Source organism: Nelumbo lutea, chromosome 4, assembly GCF_056320005.1.
Source record: "Nelumbo lutea isolate HS-2025 chromosome 4, American lotus-T2T, whole genome shotgun sequence".
NCBI lineage: Eukaryota > Viridiplantae > Streptophyta > Magnoliopsida > Proteales > Nelumbonaceae > Nelumbo > Nelumbo lutea.
The window spans coordinates 25430064-25442261 of NC_142687.1; the positions used below are offsets into that span (position 1 = coordinate 25430064).

General features: G+C 35.3%; 1 protein-coding gene across 1 annotated transcript in view; it reads left to right on the top strand.

Moving 5' to 3' along the window:
* Positions 1 to 3147: 3147 nt before the first annotated feature.
* The window catches only part of LOC148854728 (uncharacterized), a 29464-nt gene continuing 20413 nt past the window's right edge, over positions 3148 to 12198 (top strand). The window contains exons 1-2 of the mRNA XM_088982027.1: positions 3148 to 3368; positions 7990 to 8454. Coding sequence (XP_088838153.1) covers positions 8321 to 8454 — 134 coding nt within the window. The 5' untranslated portion in view covers positions 3148 to 3368; positions 7990 to 8320. The remainder of the gene's footprint in view (positions 3369 to 7989; positions 8455 to 12198) is intronic.

Sequence of the window (12198 nt, forward strand, 5' to 3'; positions counted from 1 at the left end):
ATGGTTCCTGGGCCGAACAGTCTGACCATCAAGGTCAACAGCGGTTTGAAAACGTTGAGTTGTTAAGGAGTTTGTAAGCTCCTTAATGCATGGTTGAAACTAAGGCTGCGTCTGGAATCAATGTAAATCAAGAACGGCATAAAAGTTTACACCGGTTTGATTTTGTCCATATTTGAAAGAAGAGTGTAATCATGATCGACGTAAAACTTCATTCTGATTCAGTTTGGATGGAATCTATATAAAATCTATCAAACATAAAATTTTATATTGATTTTATGATTGTAAAACTTTACACTCTTAATTTATTATGTTTTTCAAAAAGCAACAGTCACTTTCTAAGCAGCCTAAATACATGCATTTTAATATTTTCTTTAATTATTTTATGAGTTTATCCACTAAAAAATAAAGTAATTAAGTGATTCGATTAAACCATTTCAGCAGTTGTCAAATGGCACCAAGTGGCATTCAAACTGAAATGTTAACGTGCCCCAGGTCACAGGTTGAAGGAGTTGTGGAATCATTTGGTACAGACAATGGAGTAGTGAGATGCATCAGATTAGCTGCACTACTTGATGATTGTGTTAGGGACTGTTTAACCAATAATAATGCTTCATGTCAACCATGAACATGAAATAAAAGATTAGAGTGGTTGTGAGGCATATAAACTTGATCACTGACTTGATAGCTGACATGGGACGTAATTATTGGTTTAACTAACAGTCCCTAGCACACCCATTAAGTGCTGCTTTGGACTTGGGTGAGAGTTAGATCGGTCAATTTGAAGAGCTTCAACTTTCAACTATATCAGGGTTGGTTCAGGCTCGGCCCATTCAATGGTGGGTTATTTTCTAAACCCCTCCCCCCCCCTCCCCTTCACTTTTCCAATTTCTCTTAAACTTACCTTAATATTTCAAAACCTCTATAAACCCACCCCTTGAGTTTCCCATGAAATTTATTATCATCCCTTGCATTTGAGATCTGGGGGTTCATCTCTTCATCCCAAATAAGCTTGGGGCCATTGGATTGGACATTGGAGGAGGCTAAAATTTTCTTTTTAAATTAATTATTTAGCAGAGATTACGGTTAGTTTAGTTATTGAAAATAATGAATGGTTTAATTGGACAACTTCTATTAATGCTAACCTGGATAACAAGGGGGTTTTGGAGGTTTTGAAAAATCGAAGTCAGAAAAATAAAAAAGAGAAAAAGTGAAGAGGAGATTTAGATAAAAACCCTTCAAGATTTAATAAATGCTCAATTATTGGCAAATAAACATGTATATCTATCTACGTAGTAAATACTAAATGCACAACTTGGACGTACATTGGGCTCAACCATGGAGATCAAGAGATGTTGGGCTAAACTAAAAAAGCCCAAGCCCATATAAGCTAAAGAACCCTTCCATAATTCCATTAGCCGACAAAGCAGTGTCCACATCTACCATACATTTTGGAAAAAACAAAACATTCTTGGCTGCAATGTTCAGTGACTCATTGTAGCTCTGTCTTGCGCAGTCGTCGCAATTATCATCTGTCAATCTTCTGTTAGAAGTGTGTCTTTTCTGATTCATTAGGAGGGGTAATTGCTTGGCATGACCAAAATTGTGTCGGATTCTGACGAGACGTAAAACTGTATGATCCTTTTTCCCCCAAGTAAATGTAATGTAATTGTAGCCTCTCAATCCATGTCGGGAGTTGTCTAACAACAGTTTTGGGCTAAGGTTAATTAAGGCCCAGCCTAACTTGACATTAATCAGTAGCTATTAATTTGCCAGGTCCAGTCTAGATCAGGGTAGGTATGGTTACAACATGATAAATAGACGCATAGAACCTATTCTTAACCAAACCAGACTCCATAATATCTAGAATAATGGCTCAGTTTTGAAAGAGTATAAATACAAATTTGTAGAATGCAAAATCTTGTATTTTGTATTATTTTGTGTGTATTTGTATTCTGTATGTTTGTAGTTGTACTTCTCCCAAACTGAGCCAATAAATTTAGAACTTACCCAATTATTAATTGGGATTATTGGGTCTGCCCAGTAAAGACCGATTATAATTGACTAGTGCTCTTCTAACCTATACTAGTGTAGGGTCATGCTCGCATTTAGGCTGCGTTTGAAAATAATGCAAATGGAGTGTAAATCCTGGTTCAGGGTAAATTTGTATTCTGGTTCATTCTTGCCTATGTTTGGCAACATTGCATTTATGTATTGACAAATGATAGAAAATACATTTTACAATACATATTTACATGGATAATGAGATGTAAAAGTACATCAATAAAAAAGAAGTAAATTTGCATTCAAGTGGGCTTTTGATAAAAAAAATGCCTATGCTTTATTAGAATTCGTATTTGCATCCATTATAGCTAAAGGTTTGTTTGGTAAGAAGATAAATTTGTCAGTGCAAAACTAACCCAACTTCGCAATTTATATGGACCACTTCACACTCTACATATTTGTATTCACACTTATTTGCATCGTCTCCCAATGCAGCCTCAGCTTTTGCTAAATTTTGAATGGGCCAATTTAAAAGCCCGAGCAAACCCAAAGCCTAGCCCATGAACAAGTCTACCTATAATATAATTTGACAATGAACCTATTTTATTTTTTAAATGGATAAGTCATTGGGAGATCTAATATGATAATATCATATTATCATATTTGGATCTCATGATATGATAATATTATAAATACATGAAAAAAAGGTATTAGACAACATTTTTGTATTATGCTTGATATATAGTTGGTTCATAACAACAAAGACCGATCCTAGACCTGGACCATGTATAATCGGGTCGGTTTAAATATGTCAAGTTTGCACAAGCCATTGGTAGATCTACCTTTAGGGAAAATCTATAATGTTAGAAAGACATTGTACTAGAAGAGCTTTAACCAATGGTTTTTAAAATAGACTGGAAAAACCGATAACCATTTAAGCCCTTGATCCCAGTTATATTATAAACCACTAATTCACCAAACCCCGTTGAAAAAGTCAGAGAACCGCTAAACCGTTCGATTCGGGCAACAACTTGCGAATTTATAATTTTGAATTTCATTGATTTAAAAAAATAATAATAAAAATAAAAAAGACTCTTGTGTCCCCAACCCCAATTTATTCATGAGCTTGGGTTAGAATGGAACTCATTTTCATTCTAATTCTAACTCTTCCCGGCTCTTAGCCCTCATACCTCGATGAATTGCGGCGGCCACGACCTACAGCGACCAACGATGACTGACGGCGACCGATGATAGTGGTGAGGCTTCGTCTATAGTGGTTTTGCAACGGATGTAGGTGATTAGGTGGTTTCTGCTTTCTACATTGCAACGGCTGCTGGAATTTGCAGCGGCAATCACTAGTAACCAAGGTAAAATCCATCAACGGCAATTTTTGAGAGCCCAATAGCGTTTTCATCATACCTTTTGATTGTTTTCATGTTTTTTCTTTTGGAATATGGTTTATGTTTTTTGCTTTTTATTTTTTATGATTTATGTTTTTCCTTTTGAATTCGTATGCATTCATCTAAAAATTTTGGGATTACATACTATTTTATAGAGATTCTCTATTCCAGTACTCTTTGCTTAATTAGTTAGAGAGAGTCACATATTCACATTTGCTTAATTATTATTATTATTGCAATCCCTTGCTTATTTGTTATGTCAAAGAATGATGATAATGATGATGTTTATGAATGATAAAAATCCCTTTTTTTTATTTTCAACTAATTAATCAAGTGATGCTTATTTGCTTAAATTAATTGCTTATTGATTCTTAATTAATTTTTGCTTCTTGATTCATGCGTTGATTTATTGAAGTAGTATTACATTGCTTATTTGCTATGTCAAAGAATGATGATGATAATGATGTTAAAGAAATGAAGAATGATAAAATCTCTTTTTTATTTTCAATTAATTAATCAAATGATACTTATTTGCTCAAATTAATTGCTTATTGATTATTAATTTTTTGTATTTTTTGCACATCCTAATTTATGTTTTTTCACATTTTTTATGTATTTATTGTGTTTTTTTCAGTATTTGTTGTATTTTCTATGTATTCTGTACTTCATTATTTTTGTATTTAGATAGTTTTATTTTTCTGTATTTTATTTAATTTAATGCTATTTTTTATTATTTATAAATATATATATATTTTTTTATTTTTAATTGATTTATGACATCATGGGTCGAACGATTCAACCCAAATGGTTGAACGGCCGAACCGAAAATGGACCCCTAACCGATTTTGTTTCTGAGTCAGTTTTAAAACCTTGCTTTAACCAATCAAACCCCACCTATGAATTTTGATAAACACCCATGATTCAGTACCGCATATATGATACCAATCACAAAATTTTTAGATATTATATATTTTTCGTATCATAGTCGAACCCCTAACTTTAACACTTTAAATCCCAGTCTCGGTGGATCCCACCTTAGAGAAGTAAAACATTTCTCGTTCGTTATAGGTAAAATAAAATTAAAGTAGTATTTTAAAGAATAGTGCGTTTTACAAGTATTGTTATGAGTGGATGTGTTTCATATCACCAACTTAATTTTATTGAGAAATTGGTGATTATCAACGATAGTGATTGCAGAACCATACGCCATTGACACAACTCACAAGTTGATCAACTAATAAATGTTAGGCACAATAATTTCAGATCCAGACTGTATTTTTTGTTGTAGAAGTTTCGGTTTTTTTCTTATTTTATCAAATGATTAAATGATGTAGTGTTTGGTCTTCATTGTCTTCATTATAATTAATTAATTTTATATGAATGAATATTTGATTGCCCTAAGTTAGAGAATAAATACCCATTCAGTGGTTAGTGGTCTTTCTAGGTTCCGAATAAATAAAGATTTTCACGGAATATTGGATGGACTAATCGTAAGGTTAATTAAAAAACCCATAACCTGTAGAGCATTAACTCTAGTTTTTAGTCCAATCTAATTATCCAAACCTTGCAACACTAAGCTAGCTATCATCATCATATTTGTATAATTATTTGACCTTATTAATACAAACAAAATCAAACCTAGCCCTTTTAGTAATAAATATGAGTATGGTTACAAATATGTCAATTTCACAACAGTTCTGGATCTTGGATCCATGACTGTAGCATCTTGTACATGTTTTGAGGCTGTGTTATGTATGTAGATAAATCCATTATCTAAAGGTAAAAAATATAAATTATTTTTTAGAAAAGCCCATACCAATTTGCATAGAAACCTAGCTAGAAGGGGATGATGCATGTAATTGACAATTGCGTATCAATCTTACTGACTCAAAAAATGTATTTTAATATTTGATCTCCTTTGTTTTGTTTCCTTCAGTATTTGTTTGTTTTGATGGGAAAATTGGATGAGAAAAGAACATGTATTGGATTACCTCCCCTAAGAGAAAGTCAGTTTTGTTGACAATTTAGGTATGAATTACTTTTCTTTCAAGAAATCTCATTTCATAGTCGACCATCCGTTTTAAATAAGCCATTTAGTTATTATTAAATATTAGGGTCAAACTTTGAATTTTAACGTTGGGCCACACGGCTAAAGTTTCAAAGTTAATAATAATAATAATAGACAATTGGATCTATGATGTATAAAACATATATTTGTCTTAGTTTTGGTGCAAGCCGTAAAAATTAAAATTAATTATATAATATTAACTTGTATCTTTATTTTTTATTTATACACATATATAATACATGTTCTTACACTAATATTATATATAATACAAAAATCCTAACTATGTACAAGCTATGGCCCTTGTCATGGGTACTATGCATGGTTTAGGCCTGGAAAATGGGCATGAAAATTTTTAGACATAAACACTTTGTTAGTGTTAATTTCACTTTTATAGTAGAGCAAAAGCTTTGCTTTTTAGTCCATCTAATTGTTTTGATATAAATAGCAGGGAAAACAACTTTTAAGGGAATAACATATATTGTTAAGGTTTTGTAATTAAGTGTGGCTTGTTAAAGTATTTGGCATTGATGCTGTTTTATCAAAAAACAATGCTATGTAGATGCCACATCAGAGAAAGTGGTGTTTCAAATAATGCCCTTTTGTTTGGTGCCGTTTTTCTATAAAAAAATATTGCTCTAAAACACGCTTTGAAAATCAGGAAAATATGGTATGGAGCAACATCAAATTCAATGTTTTATGAGAAAATGGTGCATTGTTGCCAGTAGTGCAATGACGTGGAATCATAATAATTCAAAACAATGTTGAAAATGTTGCTACCAGTACTGATACCAAACAAAACCAGTTCTATTTTCTCATAAAACGTCTATGTGATAGCACCGGTTTCAAACAAAAATAAGTCCAACACCGATGCCAAACACCTTCTCAATGATGAGGCTGGACAAGATTTCTTATTTTACAATTTATAATAAATACATTTTAAATATCTTGTTTGCCCATATTTAATATACAATAAATAGCAGCAAAAGGTCCAGAAAATATTGTAAGAGCATTTAGTATGAACCTATTAATGACTTGTTAGTTTAGGGGTTATTCGGTATTGTGGCTCAATAAAACGTGGAGTGTTTCAATCTATTGAACCGCATCGTGAAGGTGAAAGGTCAAGTGGTTGAAACTATACCACATGAACCACACCACTCTGCACCGTTTGTGTGGATAATGTAGATGCTTTTGTCAAACAATTTTTTTATTAAGTATATTAGAAATTCAAATTATTATAAGATTTTATATAAATAATCATATTTGTTATGGTGTGAATTGGTTCATAGGATTTAAATAAATTGCAATATGATCCAACTGAGCTACATGTTAAATGAACACTGCTTTTTTTCAATGTGTTATGAATCGAAATGAACTTTTTTCAAATAAACTACACTACCGAATAACCCCTTAGTTGATCACTCAGCATCCCTAACAAGGGTTGAAGCCTATGAAAAAGGACAGGTTCCATAGAGTGAGACTGAGTGCTAATGGGCCATCAGGCCCACCACTAATCCTCTAAACCGCAAACTGGGTCGTCCATATGACACCATGCCTATATGGGCCCCTACCTTCTTAAGAATGCTGTTTTGCCCAATTAATTATTTTAAACCATCTTATCTTATCGTTTTAAAAGGATTCCAGTACTTTATTTTATTGGATAGTCCAATCAGGTTCAATAACCATCCATCCATCCCAAATCTCCGAAACGGAGAAAGGGTAGATCTGAATCATCTGATGAGGAGGATTCCGGGTCCGGGTCAGTACATGCCAAAGTGCGCAGAAAAACCCGATCCATTGTAAGAAGGTTCAAGCAGTTGAAGCGGGGCCCACAAGCTGAGGTGGGTTTGGGTGTTTTAACTGGCTACATCGACTAGGTGCCCGGATCTGCTCCTCACCGTCCAACAGGCCCCTCAGATTCTTCCAATCACGAGGCATATGTTGGACGGCTTAGATATTCTCAAATGACATTCCTCAGACCTTAATATATTTGAACTTGACCGGAGGATTACATGATTGGGATGGATAAAACAGGACCAATATGGGAGCGCCGCACATGCACGATGGACATGCCACGTGGTGATTACATGCTCCTCCCACCTGGAGATCAATGTAGGGAATCTACAGCCATCTGATAGGTCAATTATGGTATAATGTTAGAGACACGTGTACGGTGGTTCTCACTATTCTCACAGCTGACAGCAAAATGCGTTTACGTTGTCGTACACGTGAATTTTATCCCTAAATGGGCTTCCAAAGCTTCTTCTTTTGCATAGAAAAATCGAGTTTAAGCAAAAGGAATAATATTATCTAAATCCAAAACCTTAATTTATATTAATTAATTAGTAATTTATAATAATATACAAAACGACAGAAGGCTGCATTGTGGGGCTTACACTTTGAACTGACCTTAATAACCCCACTATTTTTACACAAAGACATGTTCTGTCTACAAAGATAGACTGTCTTTCTAGCTAAAGATGCAGTACATAGCTACCTTACCTATTATCTCATTATCTGTAGGTAATTAAGTAGAAGAATATCAGGGAGGGCGCACAAAGGAGTAAACAAAGCGTTTTGCTTTGGCGTGAAAACGAAGGCATAAAGGACGAGATTGGGTTTTAGCTCTTCAAGGGTCTCTTCAATGGCGCCCACTGAATGTCTGAAATCTCTTCCTTCGACCTGGTTTTAAGATTCTGGAGATCTTCTGACTGCTGTTACTCTCTTCGGAAGCTCTGTTTCGTTTTAAATCTGAGCTGAGTTGACTCGGTAGAGAGTGCGAAAAGGGGGACGTTGTCTGCGTTTTTCTTTCTTTTTTCGTTTTTTTTTTTCGACCGTGTTTTTGTAAGGGGTTATGATTCGAAGAAAAGTGATGAGTTGGAGGAGAGTCGCAAAATCTTTTCAGGCTTTCGCGGCCCATGGATTACTCTTTACTTTTACGATACTGCTCGTGCTCAAGCTCGATCATGTCGTCCATTGCTCATGGTGGTCAGTGATTCGTCAAACTTCTTCTTGGCTATGTGAAAAAAAAAGTTTGATCTTGTTATTTTTTGTTTTTTTTTTTCCATTTTTGGAATTGTTTTGTGCTGTATGGTTTAATTATGGTCGAAATTTGTAGAGATTCATGAAATTATTGGTCCTGGTTACTATTTAATTGACTGCTTAATAAAAATGTTTTCTTAGTAAATTTATACTGAGTCATTGTTTTTCTGATTTCTATTTGCAGTCTAAAACTTCTTGGTTCTATGTTCTGATCGTTGTTATATCTTTTTTATTTGAAGTTTAGGGTATTTGTGTCCTGTTTGAATTAAACCCCCTTTTGTAGAAGTTTTAGTGCATTGCATGTGCTGTTTGGTGAAATGTTTCTGTGAGTAGTTATAGTAGTAAAAAACTAGTACAATTTTGTGTTCTTCGATGTATGTCCGATGCAGCTATGACCTGTGAGAAATTGACTAAATAATGTTAATTTTAACTGTCTGATATGTCTTTTATTTAAATATGTTCCTATGGTTTTCTTCGGGGTGAAAATCCCATGATCTAATTGGCAATACATTTTGTTTAATGTTTCTAGGCAAATGTCAATGTGGCCTTTGAGGAATTTCACGCATGAATTGGTTCATGAATTATCAATATCTTCTTTTAGGGGACTCTTATAAAATTGTATGTTATTTCTTTATTTATCTTTTCAGTATATCCTAGCTATCAGATAGACTTTTGGTTAACGTTGTCTTTGTATGGTAGGCAGGAAACCCATTGATGTTATTTGTTCTGAACAGTAATGCTAGGAATGTTGATCTTTTTCTTTTGTTATCAATGCCTGCTAAGAGTATTCCAGTCTGGGTTTTGGTTTCTCTTTCTTGGAGGTTGTTCTTGCATAGTCTTGTACGTGATGGTCTTCAATTTAATAATTAATGAAAAAGACTCCCATTTTAACGTAAATAACAGAAAATGGGATACGCCTTTCTCCCCCCTCCTCTTCTCAAAGAGAAAGAACCTCTGTTTCTCTTGTGAAGGTGTTGATGGGTACTATTGAGTGTGTTTTCTATCTCAAATTTTCAAATGATTCAATTGTAATTATGTTTCTTTTTACCAGGGATTTATGCTTTATCTGGAAAGAAGAAAATGATTTATTTTTACACTTGGAAGCTTATGATGGAATAGACTCCAGCGATGTTGATTTCATAAATATGAGACAAGCTTGAGGTTTAGGCCTCAAGTGTGCTTTTTGAGGGACATAACCTTCTTCATATTTAAATTTATAGCAAACAAGAGGATGTGGTGGGATCACAAGGACATGTTGTCTGTGTAAGCTTGTATTTTGCAGCAAAACTATTCTTTGTCAATGGAAAAAAGAGCTAACCTGGGAAACTAATGGGGCAGTTACATTTTAATAGGGGTGCAAGCCAGGCGGGTTGGGCTGTGTGTATGGTCAACCCAGGCCCAACCCTCAATTTTGGGCTTAAGGCCCAAGCCAAGACTGAGCCTGAGGTTAAGCCCCTTCCCAACCTGAGCCCAGCCTGCACTGTAATTTGACGCACTCAGGTTGGGCTCGGGTTGGTCAATGAACCCGCTATAAAATTGTATATGTATATATGCTTTTATGTAAATATGTATACATATATGTATGTTTATATGTAAATATGTATGCAACTATGTATGTATATAGGTAAATATGTATACAAATGTATATACGTACAAATATATATGTATGAATGTGTATAGTTGGGCTGGACTCGAGCTGGGTTTGAGCTACCTAAGGGCTAGGCCCAGCCCGGTCCGAAAAATAAAAAGCCCGACTTCTTGAGCCTGAGCCCATCCCGAGGACTGAAAACCCAAGCCCAGACTGTAAAATTTTGGGCTGACCGCCCAAGTTGCACCCCTACTTTTTTTTTTTTTTGATAAATGAAGAATTTATTAGGGAAAGAAAATAGAAGCAACTTTTACAGGAGATACTTGGAGAGGCACGAGGTGCGACCTCTCCAACCCTACAAACACTTAAAAAAGATTACAATTGAACCCAATACAAATGTTCCCTTGTTGCCCCTTGCTTGGCTAAACAGTCAGCCATAGCATTAGCAGATCTCCTTACCCTATTCTAACATACAAGTTTCTCGTCAAACATTTGAATCTTTTAAGTTCATTTCTGAAGCACCAAGCTACAGTCTCTGGATTCTGTAACCACCCCACGACCACCTTAGAATCACCTTCTATTAGTATCTGCTCCACTCCTATCTGTACAGCAAACTGTACCCCTTGTAGTGCAGTCCCCTCACCTAAAGGACCTGAAAAAAGAAGAGCCACAGAACCACTTCCATTCCTTATAACCCCTCCCATCCCAGAAGGGCGGCCTGGGTTGCCCAAGCTACTCCCATCAAAATTTAATTTCAGGAAGCCTTCAGGTGAAGGTACTCATCTCATGGGCAACTTTGTCTTCAATGAAGAATTGCTTGCCACTTCTGCCCAATGCCTCCACATGTCATTAAAAGAAAACTGCTGAAATAACTCCGAAGATTTTAGCCACACTATAGCCGTATACAGGATACAGTCCTTCAAATCTTGTTGGCTTCGCACCTTCTCTTGGAATATTCGGGCATTCCTTTCTTCCCACACTGTCCAAAGCAGTGCTGCTCTTGCAACCCTCCACATAATTCTTCCTCTTTGATGGCACAAAGCAAAGGTAGAAGGGCCAAAAAGTAAGCTTACATCTGCTGGTCTATTCCACCTGCATCCAAAAATCAAGAAGAGCCAATCCTTTCTTCAAATCTTGTTGGCTTCGCACATTCTCTTGGAATTTTCGGGCATTCCTTTCTTCCCACACTGTCCAAAGCAGTGCTGCTCTTGCAACCCTCCACATTATTCTTCCTCTTTGATGGCACAAAGCAAAGGTAGAAGGGCCAAAAAGTAAGCCTACATCTGCTGGTCTATTCCACCTGCATCCAAAAATCAAGAAGAGCCAATCCCACAAATCTGCTGTAACAGTACAGGAAATTAGCAAGTTTCTTGCTAATGTAGATTAGCACCAAACCTTTCCCATAAAAACACTTCCCAACAGAAAGCCAAGACCTTAGGGGGAACAGGTTTGCACCAAACCTCCTTAAAAGGGAAAGGAGGAGCAGACAAAGAACGACAAAGGGCTTTGTCCAAGACTTGAATAGATTATCACCAAGTTTCTTGCTAATGTTTCAATCCCAAGAGAATGAATAGATGAAATTTATCTTAATCTGTCCAAGACTTGAAGTAGATGACTAAGGTATAGAAGAGGGGGCTGAAATGACTTTTTGTTGTGTGGTCCCACTCTTAGAAGCCGAGCCTCTGCTGTATTCTTGTTTATCTTTGAAGGCTTCATTTACTTCATCAATATTGATTGATGAATTTTGTGAGGGAAGACTAACTGTTTTGCAAACTATGATACCCAGATACCTGTATATGTAACATGCCTAGCGTACTAGTGTTATATTCAATACTTATTGGAAATGATTCTGGATACTGCATGGATACTTCTTGATGTACTCTATAGCATTAATGCTTTTAAAATATGTAGATTGGTATGCTTTAACAAATTATATTATAAAATATCTGCACATGTTAGTAATTAAATTTAGCAAGACATAAGTCTTGAGAAATGTAGTTGGGTTGGTCTCTATAAGAGGGTAAGGAAGACGAATAAAACTATCAAGAGAAGTAAAGAGATTCATGCTACAGCATTTGAGGATTTGGAGTAATCTGGTAATT